This window comes from Columba livia, chromosome 1 (genome assembly GCF_036013475.1).
Source record: "Columba livia isolate bColLiv1 breed racing homer chromosome 1, bColLiv1.pat.W.v2, whole genome shotgun sequence".
NCBI lineage: Eukaryota > Metazoa > Chordata > Aves > Columbiformes > Columbidae > Columba > Columba livia.
Window position 1 is genome coordinate 155,805,432 of NC_088602.1, and position 18,213 is coordinate 155,823,644.

The 18,213-nt window shown below is 41.9% G+C and overlaps 1 protein-coding gene across 3 annotated transcripts in view; it reads right to left on the reverse strand.

Annotated features, from left to right (window-relative positions):
• PTPRB (protein tyrosine phosphatase receptor type B) overlaps nt 1-18,213 on the reverse strand; it is a 63,266-nt gene that overhangs the window by 32,828 nt on the left and 12,225 nt on the right. For 2 of the 3 annotated variants that reach the window (XM_065040355.1, XM_065040350.1), the window contains exons 4-9: nt 14,506-14,782; nt 7,374-7,652; nt 6,769-7,026; nt 4,947-5,210; nt 3,762-4,031; nt 1,793-2,053 (exon numbers count right to left, since the gene is read on the reverse strand). In XM_065040355.1, the coding sequence (XP_064896427.1) occupies nt 1,793-2,053; nt 3,762-4,031; nt 4,947-5,210; nt 6,769-7,026; nt 7,374-7,652; nt 14,506-14,782 (1,609 nt within the window). Of the gene's footprint in view, nt 1-1,792; nt 2,054-3,761; nt 4,032-4,946; nt 5,211-6,768; nt 7,027-7,373; nt 7,653-14,505; nt 14,783-14,944; nt 15,328-18,213 lie in introns of those variants that run through there. The other variant, XM_065040365.1, reaches the window with a different exon arrangement.

Below are 18,213 nucleotides of genomic sequence, written 5' to 3' on the forward strand. Positions count from 1 at the left end.
ATACAGTCTGTGTCTTTCATTCTCCCTTTCCTCTCCTGTTCCCCATCTTTTGTTTTTCTAAAATGGCAAACTAGTTTGATGACTACCTGAGGCACCCCAGAGAAGTGTCAGACCCTTTAATTTTGGGGTTAACTGAGATGCATGGTTTTGTTTTTGTTTTTTACGTCAGAAGATCTGCAGGATATTAACTTTTCTGGCATCAAAAGATGAATTAATTGTTAAACTTACATGACATCTATTTAAGTATAAGCTGTTGAATTGAGCCAGACCAAAAAGGAAAAAGAAATAACAGAAAGGAATGGAATACTTAGCATAAATTTTACCCAAAACATTTTTTTTTAATTTGACAATATTTGGTCAAAGTAAGGATATACGGTTACTTCTTTCTGAGTATTTCTGCTTACGTGATCATGCACAACCAAAATAAAGAACACTCTAAGTTTACAAGATGTGATTGCAAGCTTCATCTCTTGTTTTATATCAGCCTTTTTGCACACATAGTACTGGATTAGCAATTAATAACAAATGTTAGAAAATCAGGCACACAGCTGAAAAAAAAAAAGTAATGCTGATAAAAAATGAATCAAAAATCTCACCATTTTATAATGTCATAACATAGTAAGCTCCAAAAAGACACTAAAGTGACACATTTCTGTGCTAAAGGCACTTTTAGTGATACCTCAGGCTTCACCACAAGCTGACCAATCTGGGATGCATGTAAGACCTATTTCTGTCACATTTACAGGAATACTTTGCAAGCCTAGTAAGCTGTCCTACTGCAAAGAAGGTTCAGAAGTTTGGAATGCTTATTAAGACCTGCATTCAAATTCACTGTTGTTTGTTCTTTATCACTTTGAATGTAATGCTGATACATTGTCCCTGCCTGATGTGTTTTCAAGCATTGATTCACACCAGTGAAGTGGGACACTGTAGCCTTTATGCCTGAACAGGCCTCTTAAAGGGGCATAGGGCAGAAGGAAGTGAAATCCCATCTATCTAATCACATAACAGAGAAAAAAAAATGTAAGTTAAACTTTTCAGGCCTTGGAAGGAGTTACAACATTTAAGTAAAGACCACTATCAAGCTATAGGCATGATTTGATTCATGCACTAGAAGCTTGTTTTCCCCTGTGCTGTGCCAAACCAGAGCTACATTTTAAGTCTTTGCTTGCACTGGAGAATGCGTAAGTGAAGCAGAGTAAAGCAACACATACAGTTTAGAACTTGCACACGTGCACAAAATTAGCACCCTGCAGGGGGTAGGAATGGGATCTTCCTTGTGTCACAGTCATCATTCTAAGTAACATACAGATTCTGGAATCAGAAGAGAAGAGGGATTCAAAATACACTTTCAAGGTCACATATGTTTTGTGTTTGTCAGCCTTGGAATGTTCCCCCTAAAGCAACATTTTCCTGTACGGTGGTGGTGGGTTTTTTTCCAGACGATGAATGCTTTGAATTAAGGAAGTGACCTTCCTGAAGATACTCAGTGAAAATTATTCTTCTTATATGGAATCTTGTGCTAATGTAGATCGATCAGAGATGACATAATATTTCAGAAAACTGTTTTGCCAGGAATTACCTACCATTTCCTCAAAACCTTAAGTAAATACTGGAAGATAACTGAGTCAGAAATGAGAGAGTCAGGAGCATAACTTTTCTATTGAGGAAAGAAACATAAATACAACACTTTTGAGATTTAGACACTGAGTTCATTCAGTTCACAACAAAGCAAAGAAAGTTGTTAATGGTTAATAGAAATAAAGATCAAAATAGTTTGACAGGATGATACCTGTTCTTCCTTCCACTGAAGTCCAGTTGCTTAAAATCCCACTAATGGTAGTGATGGTAGCTGTATATTTTCTTCCAGGTACCAAGTCAGTGAAAGTGAATTCTTTAGCTTCTTTTGCAAGCCCTTTTTTTATGACAGTAAGATCCCTGTCTCCCAGTGAAACCACATAGCTGTCCCACTCTGCAACAGGGGTCATCCACATGACACTAAGAGAAGATTCATTAGCGTGCTTCACACGGAGCTGGAGAACAGGCTCTGGAGCTGTGAAAGTACACAAAGACCACAATGAGAACAGGAGTTTGTAGTGAACATACGTGCCACATCTCAAGCTGCTGTAAGGAATCTGTTCTGTAAGACAGAGATGGTGAAAGCAACAGAGTATTTGTAATGAAGAGGAGATTCTTTCCCTTTTTCTAGGAAGCCAATCTTACAATTTGTGCTGCCCTTCCGGTAAAGGGCTATAGCAGCAGACTTCAGCAATGCATTATGGCTGTAATGCTTCGGTTTAAACTTAGGTCAGGATATATATTTTAGTGTGAATGGAAATGCAGTGAAGTCAGTGAGCTTCCTCTTGAACTGTGGGTGCTAGACACAGATATAAAACATTTGTACCATAAAACAGATCTACACCAATTTATTTGTAACAAACACGGATGCAAATTATAGGGTCAGAGTGACATTGATTTCACACTGGTTCGTATCTCAGTCAGCTTGGGAGACACTACAATCTTACAGTGGTATAAAAGAAAGAATTTCTGTGTCTGTTCATGTGTGAGTGTGTGTGCATACACAGAGGGCACCCGTCACGTAACACAGTCCCCTGATCTGATTTTGTCCCTGTAATGTTAAAATACAATTAACTTTCCAAGACTGCGTGTTTATGTAGGAGAAAATTAAATCAGAATAGGGCCTAATACCTATGCTTCATAACAGGTACATTACGTACCTGCCTGTGGGTCAAACACCATTGTGATACACTCACTACTGGATATTATTTATTGGACCATTTTCTAATCACTTAGCTGTGTCAATTAAAAGTAACACCAGAAACTTAAGTTATTTGTAATGCCTATCAGAGTAAGCAAGATGAAAATATGCTTTGATCAACTTAGAGAAAGCTTCAGTTCTATTGCTTCTACTGCTCTTGCCATTGTGCAAAACTAACAAAATGAAGCCTTCAGCGAATGACAGGTAAGGGTGTAGCAGGAAAGGCAGACACAAGGAAAGGTGAGGATAAACAGGGGTGGTCCTATCTTATCTCACATTCTCCAATGAGATAGAGCATTGCCTGATATTCCTCCAAGTCTTCTTTTCCTCTGAATTGCACTTATTTTGCATCCACAGAGCAGAACCATTAACAATTTTATCGCAATTATTTTTTAAGTTTGAAGCAATCAGATGTAGCTTTGACTAACATGCTGCAAAAGAATTCCACTCATGTCTCTGCAGTGTATATGGATTTCCTTTGGAAAGGCTGACTTGAACAGACTAACCCCATTTTCTTTCTGGAGCACAGAACAAGAAATGGGATGTAATGGAACAGCCACACTAACATACACCTCAGACCATTGGTATTCTTTCTACAGGGTGGCAAGGAAATGAGTTTGTCACTGAAAATACTGATGAACAATACAGGAAGATCTATACTGCTCTTTTTAAGAACTATATAGGGTGCCTACAATCAGCTACAAAATACAACAGAGAAATGTTATGCATGTAGAGTAATGCCTCAGTCATGACAGAATTGTGATAGAATTCCCCAAACTTTCACTAACAAAACATTTACCACAGAAATAACTCTGAAAGTTTTCACAGAACTGCTAAAAATATTTCTGTTGTTTACACGGGAGCTCCTTTTTACTGTATTCATAGTGAAATGTATCTGTAGATTCCCAAGAACTGTCTCTGATCGCCCACAGAGCCCAGCTGAACGTTTTGCACACTTATGCTTCCAGAGGAGCACACTGACCTGTTCTCCCCGTGCAGCTGGACTTGCTCTGCAAGTCACCGCTCTCCACAATGACATCCACGCCGTACTGCCTCCCCGGGATGAGCCCCACGTTGTGGACCAGGTACTCCGTGGTGTCCTTCTCCAGGGTGGCGTTGAGCACCAGGGCCGAGCGGTTCCAGAGGAGCAGGCGGTACCTCTGCCAGTCTCCCGCAGGGGGCAGCCAGCTCACTCGCAGAGACCTCAGCCAGCCACCACCACCCGCCTTCAGCTCCGACACCTTCTGGGGAACTGAAATGCAGAGATTGAGAGAGCAATTCTGAAGCGGGGTATTTCTGGTAAGCCATAAGTGCACACTGGCAAAACCTGTTTCACGGCAGAGCTATTGTAGAAGTACTTGGATGAGTTAGAGCAATGTGAGATATCTTGTTAAAAAGGTTGGCAACCTTTTTAAAAATGAAGGCTATGTTTCCCTTTTCCAGTCAGTGGGAACTTCACTGGACTGCCATGACTTCACAAATACGATGGAGAGTGGCTTAGCAACTTCATCTGCCAGTTTCCTCAGGACCCGCTGATGCATCTCATCAGGTCCCATGGACTTGTGCACCTCCAGGTTCTTTAGATGGTCTGAAACCTGATTATCTTCTACAGTGGATGATTCTTCATTCTCCCAGTCCCTGCCTGACCAACTGCAAGGTCCTGCACATGTGCCAGGGCAATCCCAAGCACAAACACAGGCTGGGCAGGGAATGGCTTGAGAGTAGCCCTGAGGAGAAAGACTTGGGGGTGTTGGTTGATGAGAAACTCAATGTGAGCAAAATTACTAAAAAATCTGCTAACAATTTGACTACATGCAGACTCCGCCTTAATGTAACTCATTTTATATACTGTGCTGAGTTGAATTCAAGATAACTAAGTTGGCCAGCAGTGAAGTAGCATGGAACAGTTTTGTAACAGACTCACCCAACTATAAGGTCCAAAACACATTATTGTTTCCTGCTCCCAAACTACGCTGTAGCTGCTTTTGGTTGCCAGATTGACTGTTGCCAGAGAGTTGGGAAGGGGTATTCCAGGAACAATATTGTGCTCTTTATCTTATTTTGCCTGAAATCCAAATCATTTCGTCTCCTACAATGATTTTCTACAAGGCCAGTATAGGAAAAAAAAACATTGGTTACAAAGTTCTTACTGAAGGAGAAGACTTACATGTCCTGCCAGTTGCCATCCGATCAGTGAACAGTTCACCACTGATTGTGCGGGCAGTAACCTGATAAAGACGTCCTGGAGTCAGCTTGTCAAAGTGAGTCTCTGTGACTGGTGGCTGTAGAGTTTTGACTTCTTTAACTGATCCAAGATGAGACAGAGTGATATTATAGAAATTGAGGTTTCCTGAAGGTCTTCTCCACTTAACTTTCAAAGCATCTACGCTGTCATCATTAGTCACCGTCAAATCTAAGACTTCAGCTGGGGCTAAAAAATAAAAATAAGAGAATAAAATACTTCAACCACAGAACATATAAGACCTGCTGCCTCCAAACTGCAATAGTTAAATTTTGCTTTTAAATGGTTATATGAGATGAGGTATGAGTGAATGTGCCTGAACAGTGAAAGGGCAAAGCCTGGTCACAGTGAAACTGAACCCAGCCCTGTTTAAGACATTCTGCTGCTCAGAGTGACACCTCTTACGATAACCTCTCTTGTTTCACTAATCTGTTAGCCATGTCTGCACTCACACTAGTCATTTTGACCGTAAAATAGACCAGGCACACGCTGCTAAGAACAGAGGTGCCTGTGTAAATTTCAGTAGGATAAATACTACAGCATCACTGGAGCTATGCCTGATTTACCCCAGTGTAGATGGGATTGGAATCAAACTCCTTTATTCAAATGCTCCACCAAAAGAAAAACATAGCCAACTCCAATATCTTAATTTCTCAGGCTTGGGACACATGAGGTACTGAAATGGAGGACCATACTGCAAACTAGATGGAGTGCTTTTTTGTCCTGAGAAAACCTATGAGATTTAAAATTTTTGCACCCCACAACAGGAAGAAATAAAAAATTCTGAAGAAATATAATTAAACAAGAGTATAATCCCCAGAAAAGCCAGTGCTAGGCAACAACAGCACTCATCTGTGTGCCCTAGGCATCATAATCTTGTTCACTTCATATTAAATTACGTCTACGTGGTCAGATTTCTGTAGGAGAAACTGCACCTTATGTTTGTCAGGAATTAAGGAAGACAAAGGTATGACCTTGTTCTTCCTTATGTGAGTGTTTTAACCACTGGCCTCCAGTAGGACGTCGTCTTTCTCTCTGTGACCACAGAACTCTATTCTGAAAAACCTTCCTGAAGAAAACACTTCATTTCTAAAACTCTGTTTCTGTGAATCAATATTTCTTCATGGGAAAACAAAAACAAACAAACAAAAAAACATCATATTATTAAAGTTCTTAACCTGCTCTACATTTTTTTCACCTCCTTTTCAGAAGGTCAGAGATTCTGCAATCCAGAGGAAAAAAGACACCAAAAGTATTTTTTTTTCCAAAACTCAGAAGCTCCACACCTCCCACGCAGCTAAGTAAGAATCATGGAGTTAAACTGTTTTCACTACTGTGAAACAACCAGACTACACACTGCCCCAGTTCACTGAAGAAGTCAGATGAACCTTTTTCACAGATATGAGGTGAAACCTGTGCACTTGGGCTCAGACTGTTAACATCTAACTTTGCATGTTTAATGGAGCTTCCTACATTAAGCAGTGCAGCTAATTTAGCTGCAGACACCCTAAAAGCTAATTTAGCTGCTAGATTTGCTGTAACGGCAACTTAGGCAACTAAATAACCTAATGGTGTTGCTAACTCCCTCTATAGCCTTTGGAGAGAAACACCTGCCAAGGGTAATTCAGCCACTCAAGTCTGGGAATATACACTTGGAACACAAACCATTTATTATTCTGAAATATGTTCTGCTATATTATTAGATTATGGCCTTACCATTCTGTTGCAATGAATTCTGAAATCATACCTGTCCTGACAGTTTGAAAACTGTTGCTCTCCAATCCTGCAGCTTGGGTTATGATAGAGAGGTTGTACAGGTGGCCCGCTGTAAGGCCTGAAAAAGTGTAGGAGATCAGAGGACCTTCTTGGTGAATCTCATGAACTGGGACATGATTATCCAGTAACACCAGCCTGTAGCGATCCACGTGCCCAGAACCAGGAGACCATGAGGCATGGATAGTGTCTGTCTTGACAGTGACCTGAATATTTTTCACAGGGGATGGCACTGTTGGAATAAAAAACACATGCTTAAGGTCTACTGGTTATCTCCACAATTTCAGTACTTTTGAACAGATTTACTTTTGCAATATGTTAAGTTTCTTTAGAGTTAGTGAAAACACAGCCCCAAATTAATGTTTAAACAGATCATAACAACATGTCTCCATTCTTAGCAAACAACTCTTGCTGTTAGCCAGAGATTCATAGTTTGTTTATTTCTATGTATAATCAATAGATACTTATATATATCTTATCAGGTAGAAGAATGGTACATATTTGTTAATTTCAAAATACAGAACTGCAAAATACTGTAAGTGGTTTCATTTAGATGAACTACAGTAAAAGAAGTCTTACCAGTAGATCCACTTATGTGAAGTTCCGGGGTACTTTTATTTCCAGCAACTGCACTGAGAACAATGTTGTATTTATTCCCAGGGATGAGATTGGAAAAAGTGTTCTCCATTTTTGAAATTCTTCCTGGTATGGAGACTTCTTGTATCCTTCTATTATCATGGTCAAATAATACTAGGTTATACAAGTCTGCCTTTCCTGAGGAAGGATCCCACTGAACCTGTAAGCTTGTGAGGGTAGTTTTTTCCTTATTAATTTCAAAACGAGCTGGTGGCAAGGGATCTGTAGTTAAAAACAAACAAACAAACAAACAAACCCCATAAACTCGTATTTCTTGCATTGGGATGTCTGAAGTTTTACACAGGAGAACGAAAAACCTTTCAAAACTCTCCCTTTATCACCATCACGCTGACAGTGCTTTTTGAAGAGTCTTTTTCTTTAAATTTATAAACACATCACTGAAACCTGTCTACAAGAGTCCTGCGAAATTCAGAAATGTTACTTGTGTATATGTGTACACACTCACACACACACACACATGTAGAAAAACACTTCCAGCTGTGGATGTATATAACAAGCTTGGAAATCTGCTGATAGTAAAACTGTAACAACTTTAATAAAAAACAGCAAACACAAAAATCCAGCAAATTAGACACAATACCGCAGTGTAGTAGAGCTTTATAGATACAATGGTACCAAGTGGCTTTCACTTCCTAGCACTCATGCTAAACACTTTATCACTAATGGGCATAAGCATTTGTAAAATTTTAAGAGCAACAATCCTTGGGCTTTGGTACAACTTCAAACACTTCAAACAGATTCTCATAGAATATGCTTCTGCTCTGCTGTAGTATTGTTCCTATAAATTAAAAAAAACCCACAAATAGTACATTGAATAAACTTTTAGGAACTATTTTTAACTGGCACTAGTTATCTGAGAAACTTTCAGTGTTCATTATGTTGTTTATTAAAGATTTCTCAAGTAAAATCACCCGTAAAATATGGTAACTCTAAAGGGATGGACAAAACAAAAGACTCTGGTTGCTTATAGTCACCAGGTGTATTTCATCACTAACAAGACTTCATGCAAATCAGAAGAAACGTATTACACGTTGATGTACTAAGGTATTGACACGTCTCCCAATAAGGTTAAACAACTGCATATTAAAAAGCTTTCGTAAAACAACCCAAAGCAGCAAGATCAAGCATTTACAAGTTGAAGAGTTAAAGAATAAAGGTGTCCAAACAATTAAACAACTAAATCTGGCTTCCGCATGAATACACTCCGTGCTACTCTTGCCTAGCATAAGATGGGGAGCCAGTTGAGCCTCAGGCTATGAAATGAGGTTTCCATATCAATTGTGCCTTAAGCACAGAAGGATAAGACAATTTTTCCAGTGCAGTCATTGCTTCTGTTCTCCAAACAAGGCAGATAAAAGTGTGTGAGATTGCATAACTAAAAACCGCACCCCAAAGGCTGAAAGGACCAAGTCAAACCAACCCCCGCCCTACAAACACAGCGGTAGGAGTTCCATAGGGCTAATGGTCTTTAAGCTGCATCTTCTTCAAAGCCTGGATGGTGCAGAGGGTTTAACTGATTCTTAAAAAGCTCTGCTGAGAACAGACTGGTGCCAGGTTTTGGTGGTATGCTTCGTCAATCAAATATATTAGGAATTTCAAGGGAGTATCTCCCTCCTTGGAGACATTCAAAAGCTGTCTGGACATGGTCGTGGGTAACCAGCTGTAGATGGACCTGCTTGGGCAGAGGGGTGGGACCAGATGATCTCCAGAGGACCGGACCATTCCAACCTCGACCAGACTATGACTCTGTAACTATGTGAAAAACACTGTGTCCCTTTGAACCCAGGTCTCTGCTTCAATTCAGGTTACTGCTTTGAACCATCAAGAAGCTAGTGCTCCTCAGAAAAAAAATATGAAAATTAAATTAACAAAATCAATCAATAAAAGTAACTATCCTATTTTCTTGACCTCTTTCTTTAAGGCTAAACTAACTCTGCCTAAAACTGAAAACCAAACCAAACCAAACCAAATAAAAAAAAAAAACAACAAAAAAACCAACCAAAAGCTCAAATCAAAGACCAAGCACATAAAACTTCAGGCCAAATAGTTAAAACTTCACCTAGTTACAGCAATTGAGACAGGAGGTTTTAATGAAAAGTGTCAGGAAATCTTAACAATAGGCTTGACTACCAGCTCCACCTATAATACACACTAAGCCACTAAAGACTATTATGCTGGCAAAAGTGAATAGTCAGGGTATAAACTTGTTCCTTGAAGGCAATTGTTTTAATCAGAAAGGTCAGACTTTGGGAGTCAAAGAAATTCCAGCACTATATATGGTCAGATGCACAGACAGCTGTAAAAGTTTAAATTTTACTGATATCAAGAGAACAGTCACGACAGCTGTCAAGAAGTTTAACTCTCTCTGACAGTTAGGACAAGCTTGACTGCTTGCTAGTCCTGCAAACATTGTAATCCCCATTATTTGACAAACTCTACAAAAGAAGACACCTCCTACATTTTTAGAAGGGTTTACGGTGTCCTGGGCAATCTGTCTTCTAAGGTACTTTAGCAAAGAAAAGAGTTGCGTGCCTAGAAGGTGAAGTTCAGAAATTCAGACTTTATCTAATCTATCTGGTCCAGAAAACAAAACACTCAGTGCTTTGTACATCCGCTAGAACAAAGGAACAATGAGATTGGGAAGTGCCTGGGCTGAAAGGGCCCTGGATGGAAACAAACACTTAAAAAGCCATTTTCATTGTTATACAAGTCTCTGCTGGCAACGATACAACTCTGATATGTCACAGAAGTAACGGATTTTCACAAGGATATTTTTATACCATTTGATACTATATGAATTAAGGCCTCCTAGTCTACAAAGGAGTCTTCCAGGAAACTTTATGTTTGAATTATATTGCACTGCCATTTTCACTTTCATGTGTGTAGGTGCTACAGATACATTTAACATAAATGATAGATATGGTTATGTCCAATCCCAATGACATGATTCCCAAATACAGCCTGTAAGCACAGAAACACCCCTGCTTTAGGCAGGAGAAAAATAAAATAACTGAGAGATATCAGCCCAGGACTGAGTAACTGGGAATTCCTGACTTCCAGTCTCAGCCATCTTCCTACCAAATCATCCATTTTTTTCATAGTTTTATCTTTTCATAAAACAGCAACCTATTTTACAAGGACTTTTCTGAGATTAAATAAAGATGGTTGAGTTAATTGTTCTCATTAAGTACAAACATTCATTTCTTTGGGATGATATACAACCTAGAAAATCTTTAGAATGGGCTACATGGTTATTTATATTCTTCTTGTACTCTGACTTTTGAAACAATGATCATAGCAATTACATGATTATGGATTATAGGATTATACAGCCTATAGTCAGAGCCATGTCACAGTAGTTTTTCCTACAGATGGCTAATAAATCAGATTTGTCCCAAATAATTTGAAATTTACAGGACTGAACACATGGCCAAGCCACGCTTCTGTCATTTACAGAGCTACATATTACATTGGAAAAATACCAGACTGTGTCTTAGAAAGTACAAGTTTTAACTTAACCTCTTTTCATTCACATATTTAGCATTTTTCTGACAAAAAATTATTTACCTGTTAGTTCTCTCACTACAGGTGGCTTCGATTAGGCAGTAACAAAATATATCACTGCAATATTTTTGTAGAAAACAATGCTGAAAATTGCACTTACAGGCCTATTTTAGAAGACATATTTGAATATCTGAAATCAAGAAAGCTCTCAGTCACAGAAACAGTTTTACTGACAACAATAAAGATAACATGAAAAGATCGACAGGTGCATCTGTTGCCCCAACTTTACAATGTCAAGCACACTGACTAGCTGCATATTTTTATGTGCTGGTTTGTGCATAAATATTCAAAACCATAACAAATGGTAAATATTAATCAGGAATAAATAAGCAGACTTGTGCCTACTGACATCTGTAATCTCAGGTTTGCAGTGGAAAATTTATCTGCAGCTCAGAGCTGATAAATGGTGTTATCAGCTGTTTCTTCATTTCCTATCCTACGAAAATAGCACAACCACCAACACCATGTGTGTTTGCACGCCTGTGCATACCTGGATTACATAGTGCATATATGATTGTATTTTCAGTCGTTTTGCAGGACCTATTTCATTTCTGCTCTAGAGTATTAAAAACTTGGCATTTGAAGTTGATAACACAGATCAAAATTTCTTGAGTAAAGAGACATAAGAGAGTCCACCTTATTGGTGGACTAGCCTGGACTACTGTACTAGTATTTCATACATTATTAGATTTCAGATCTATGTATTCACAAGTGAAACAGAAGCTGCTTCTCTACTCAAAGATTCACAAAGGGTCTGGTGTTACTTGAGAGTTTATGCAGAGTTGCATATTTACTCTATTGAAATATCAAACTTGCAAACAACATAGACAACTCATTGTCATAACTGTGATTTTATTGTGAAATTCAATACTCAAAAGGCTAAACTGAGGATCGGGTCCTCTCTGAGCCTTCACATTACAGCTGCAACCACAGTACACATTATTCATCACTTTCACCTTAAGTCCTTAATCAGAACAGATCACACTCAAAATATGACAAAATATTTTGGATTTTATGGGCTTAGCTACTCCAGCACTTTATATAAGAAACATGATGAAAAGTGAATTCATAACAGGAACAAGTACATGAAAATTTTAACAGGACCGAATATAAGCCAAAAGCTAAAAGTTCTGAACTAGGTATACAAACGAATCAGCTACTTTCTCCATGTACATTTATTGCATCAAGACGATAAACATGTTCAAAACCTCATTTTGCAAAAGTAAACACTTGGGATGGGATTCCTCTCACCCAACTTCAACCACCTAAACTCCAGGTGCCTGATTTAACCTCTGCTCTTTTTATAGTCCATGGAGAAAGCTGGGCACCTCCAAAGGACAGCTTACCCCATATTTCTTAGGCAAAGAGCTCAGGAAGGGAACCTTAATGAGTACCAAGGTCAGACATCATATTTTTAGACGGTTCATGATAGCTCAGTTCCGCTAACATTCAAATCAGTGGGAATTTTGTTTACAATATGGCTGAAAAAATTGCTCATACTTCCATATTCACAGGATAGTTTCCAGGAACAAGTTCCTATGGACATTCAGGTTCAGTAGATCGTAAAACAAAACTACTGACATCAAGTTACAAAGGAACAGGTGAAAAGACCTTCCAGAAAACTGGTTTAAAATGCTGCCCCTAGAGGAAACACACAGAAGAATAATCTTCATCCATTCTCCCTTGAAATTCATAGTACCGTCAGTACAACACGGGTTGTTGACAGACATAAAGAACTGTATAGATATATTCTTTAGAAAAAAATAAATTGACAAACTTTGGAGCTAATTGTGTATTTTACACGTGATCAAGCAATGCAGCAGATGTAATTGCATCAGGGAAAGCTGGGAATCACAGAGCAATCCCACTAGCTGTCTTTGCAGGAAATCTCCATGGTTCCTCTATTCTTATTTCATGCTTTCAACTGATCTCTAATATTCAAAATCCAAACATCAACCTCACAACAACTCTAGTCCACTAATCTCTAGTATTTCAACTTCAATCAGTCTTTTCACTCTGACACCAGCTACATGACTATGATCAGCAGTTGCTTCCAATAACTTTTATCATCTTACAGTCTTGTAAAAAGTTTACTGATTAAAAAAGCAATAAATGGGATGTACAAGTTACTGTCTAAATTATTATGCATTCATCAAAATGCGGTCTAAAGTGGTACCTTTTTCTCTACTTCTACGCAAGTGTTCAGTGATAGATCTCTACTAGCCAGCAGCAATGGTGATTTATAGCTATCATTCTGATAACGGTTGATTTATTCTTTCAATTTTCAAATTACAAGTCATCAATATTAAAAACAGTTTTCATGATGCATGACACTGATATAAATCACTGTCTGCATATAACCCATTACTCATTTTTACCAAGTGACAAGACTTGTTCTTGTCGTATAGCTATCGCATCAGCAGACTTGTCACTAGACTTTTATACTTTGAGTTACCAAAGCAAATTAATGGAGGGTATTTAATGCATCTGTACAGTTAGTGCAGGGAAAAGAGTCTGACAGTAAATGATGCCTCTGAACTGGTAATTTTCAAGTATTTGGCTGTTGTAATCTTTAACACTAATACTGCAAAATAACTCTCTGAAGCAAAGACTTCAGAAGCAAATCAGGGACACATTTAATGATGGACCTCATTTAAGACATCTTTGGAAGCTTGTGTTACCAACAGTCAGAGGCTGGAAAACATTTCATCATCTTCAACAAAACAGTAATACAGGTAGAAAGAGCCCAATTCTGTCATTGCAGCCTGTGGCTCTACGTCGTCCATTGCTCCACAGCTGAGTTGTTCACATGCACACACAAACACACATGCAGAAAGGCGACTTTCCTTGGCAGCACTCTGGCAGGCTGCTGAAACATTTTTAAAGCCAATCATGGATGTGACACTCTAAAAGTGTTCTGCACACGACTGTACATCATAACACCTCACTGGCTGTATTCAAGCAAGAAGTTTCAGCTTTACTTTCTGACTTTCAGGCTCCAGTTAGGCAGAATAAAAGCAAAGAAATGGGATGAAACAGTATGCTATCCTTGAACAGGGTCTACCTGCCATGAAAAAAATTGTATTTTAAGCACAGTAAATAAGCTGTCACCTGAAAAACTACAAAGCCAAACAGGTCTGCATGAGCACAAATGATGGTACAGGCTACTACTTCTTAAGGCATTGTGCTGGATGACAACTTAAGGGCTTGAGGAGTGGAAGAAACCTTCTCTAGTACTAGAGCTAGTCTCTGCACAGCATCTTCTCCTGTCAGGCCTGCTGGATTAACTTTAAGCAGTAGTTACGCCTGGCAGCACGGTAAGAGACTTCAAGCGCAGAACAGCGACGTGCCGCAAACACCGCAGATTTACAGTAGCTGTAAACGCATCACCCTCCTCCTCTTACACCCGGCTGAAGCAAGGGGACGGGAAGGAAAAGCCTGGCGTCCCTCCCTGCCCCCGAGCACCTGCCGTGCCCGGCTCCGCCCGTACCTGTCTGCACGGAGATGTTGACAGCCTCCCCGTCGGCGAGAGGCTCGATGCGGAGGTGGTACCAGGTCCCGGCCTCCAGGCCCTGCAGGCTGCAGCCGTAGGAGCCGTTGCCCGTGGGGGCGGGCTGGCAGCCGACCGCCTCCCCGTCCTCGGAGCGCCCGCTCAGGCTGAAGTTGCAGGCGCTGCCGGCGGCGCCCCAGCGCAGCCGCACGCTCTGCCCGGCGACGCGCCGCTCCGTCAGGTTGGCGCTGCATCCCGCAGCCTCCCCCGGCGCGGCCTGCGGGGAGAAGGGGAAAAAAACTCTGAGAGACCCGCCGGGCTCCGCCAGCCTCCGGACCCCCCCTGGGCTCACTTCCCAGCCCCTTCCTCGCTGTGTGCTGCGCCCTCCGGGCTCCGCTGGGACCTCAGAGGAGCGACTCCCGCACAGCTCCCCGCTCACCTTGGTCAGGGCCAGCGCCGTCCACAGGGCAAATCCCGCTCCATAGCTCAGCATCGCCGACAGCTTTTAACCCCGATAACCCTCGCGGGGAGGGGGAGAGTGGGTGGGTGGGGGGGTATGAAGCAGTGAAGTGGCCGCGGCGGGGCCCCGGGGGCCCCCCGCACCCCGCCGGGCTCCGCGCGGCGGCCGCCAAGCCCTCTGCCGGGCCGCCCGCTTGCTGCATGCGCTCGGGGCTGCCCCGGCCGCCTCGCCGCCTCCCTGCCACCGGGGTGGGGTGGGGGGGCTGCCCGCAGCCCGCCCGCCCGCGGCTGAGGAGGAGCGGAGGAGGCGGGGGAGGCGGCCGCAGCTTCCCACGCTGCCATTCTGACCCGGGCTGACTCTGCCGGAGCCCTTCCCGCCGACTTCCGCAATCAAGAGGCGATTTCCTCGCGTCTCGCTGCGGGGGGCGAAGCGCCGCGACCCGGGACTCGCCGCCCCTGCGCCCCCCCCAGACCCGGGACCCGCCGCCGTCCCCCGCGCCCCCCGACCTGCGCGTCCCGGGGTGCCGCCCCTCGCTCCTTGTGGGTCCCGGCTTCCTCCCGGCTCCTGTTCCACCCCACCTCCCTTCCTTCCTCCCGATGTCAGCTCTCCTGGATCTTGGGGGGCCCCTCGCCCCCTCAGGCGGTGCCATTGTTGGAGGGGGCAGCAGCACTCCGCCTCACAAGGGCTGCTCCTTGCTTGACACCCATCAGGGCTCGAAGCGGTCGGGCCTCATGCTTGCCTTGTCTCGTGGCTGCCTAATCTCATGGCCACCTTCCCTTGACTCACTCACCTCATGGTCGCTTCAACTTGTGTGCCTGCTTTTCAAGCCTGCCACCCCTCATGGCCACCTCACCACACATGCCCCCTTCTCCTCATGCCTGCTGCCCCTCACACCTGGCCCCTCTCCTGGCCCACCCTCCTCTCGACCGCAGCTATCACTAAACCACCATTTCAGCTCCTGTGTCCCAAACATGGATGTTATTAGGGGTTAGCCACTGCCCACCAAGCCCTTCATCCTCTCCCTGGCCCCCCAGCACCACGTCCAGAGGCGGAGGAGCAGTCCTTCTGTCAGCGGCCAAGTCATCTCAGTTTTTTGGTTTGTTCCTCATCAGCTTGTGTCCTTGAAACAATTCCTTCCCCATCCCCTGAATAAATTCCAAGCTAAAATTACACACACCACGGAAAGCAAGAAACTCTCCCTGTTTTCCGACTGCACCAAATGATCTGTGCACAACTCTGAATTTGGTCGCAGCGGCGGCACAGCTCTCTATTTCTGCCATGCGCGACCATTTCCTTCTTGCTTAGGTTTCAGCCTCTTAAAACTCACATATATGTGTATGCAGGGTGTGGTAAGGGGGAAGAAACACCATTAGAAAGCTTTTGGACCTTCAGATGCTGAGACAATAATCTAGCAGCCATGGGGTAAATCTGAGATTTCATAAAGGGGGAGAAATTTGACATTCCTTCAATGGGAATGGCGCTTTTCTTCATCTTTCTGTACTGTATGATGCATGTAAAATTTTTATAAGCATAAACTTTTAAAAGCAGCACCTCAAGCAAATTCACCATCAAATTAATTTTTGCCCATTTTAGGGAGAAAAGGTGCCAGCATTTAGAAACGTCAGTCTGCCTTTTAAGGGAGATACTACTGCAGGATTTTTCTGAGCATCAGCCTGTCAGCACTATATAAATGTTTGAAAAACCTTATCTCTCGTTCTTCCATTCAGAAACCGAAGGTCTGAGCACTCATGGGTGGTACCTGCACCTGTGGAAAACTTCACCTGTCCCAGTTCACCTGTCCCTGGTCCTAGGGACATGACACAAACTGTTGGGCAAGCTTGAGATGATTAATAGCTTTATGAACACCACCTTAAGTAATGATAAAATATATGTTGGTTATTACACCATTCTCAAGCCCATCGCAGAACAAGATCTCCCTTGGAAGGGATGTGTTATGTACTTCAGACAAAATGAGGCACCCTGCCCCAAAGAGCTGCTACAGCCCTAAACAAACCACTGATGAAAGACACAAGGTGTGTGTATTAGGCCTAAACTGGCACTAAAATGACATAGCTATCTTGTAATCAGATTTCTTACAGCATACATTTGTCTTTAGATGATTGTTCTTTTGGGATCTAATGGCATAAAGCACACCAGTAATTTTTCCAGCTTATTGGAATGTTTGGATTACTTCAAACCCCTCTCTGAAAAATGAGAATATTTGTAGTAACCTGCCTTTTCTTGGAAAGTGTAGCTCACATTGTAGGGACTTTTGAAACATCCATAATCTGAATTTGCAAGGAAGATGTAATTTAGATATGTAGGTGTAAATTAGTTATGTAGATGTAATACATGAAGCTTAAAAAAACAAATAAATCAGTGCAAACTTGTAAATGTCAGGAAAGAAACTGACACTACCACAAGTGAAATTTAAAGACCTTGGAAAGGTCTGTCTCTCCAAGCTACCGTAAGATAACGTGGAGAAAAGGAATCTTGCTGCTTCTCTGCTTTGCCCATAATTTAGAAGTTCCTACTTATTCTTGCTGTTGTAAAATCTTTAAAAATACTCTGCTATAGTAGTAGGAAATACTGTTTTATTAAGGGTTTTGAGACTTCTTTTACTACATTATCAAGCACAAAGCTGCTGTAGGGGTAAGGTCTACCACAGATGTCTGTGTCAGCACTGGAATAAAACAGGAGGGATCCACAGTTTACTGATGACAACATATTTATATAGAATAGCCAAGATAATATGAGTAATTATTTCCAGGCTGAATAAATTGAATATATGGGTTTTTAGCAAATCAGCAGTCACACAGCCTTTAACACTTACTGACCTGTGCGGCAAGCCAAGAAACTAATTAAAAAATTAAAAAATAATAATAAAAAAGGACTGGAAGTGAGTTTTGGGAGTGGCCGGACATGTCTCTAACAGCAGGCTCCAAAGTCCCTTCCAGACACTTTCCCAAGGCTTCCTGACTTTTTTTTTTTTGACACCAACCCCTCTGTCTCTCTAATCAAGAGGAAATGGGCTTTTCATAGCTTTTGCCATGGTTTGAAAGTGCAAGCTGCAGTTTTACTTGAAATCCAAGGCTGCTCTAAACCAAACAGTTTGTTCAATTGAAGTGTCACCACTTCCCGCCTCACCCTCTCATGCCCCCCTCAAGTGGGTACACTCATAGCCAAATCAAGGCTTTGCTTCTACAAATAAAAGGACCTAGCCCGGGCAACTGCAGTTCATAGAAGGT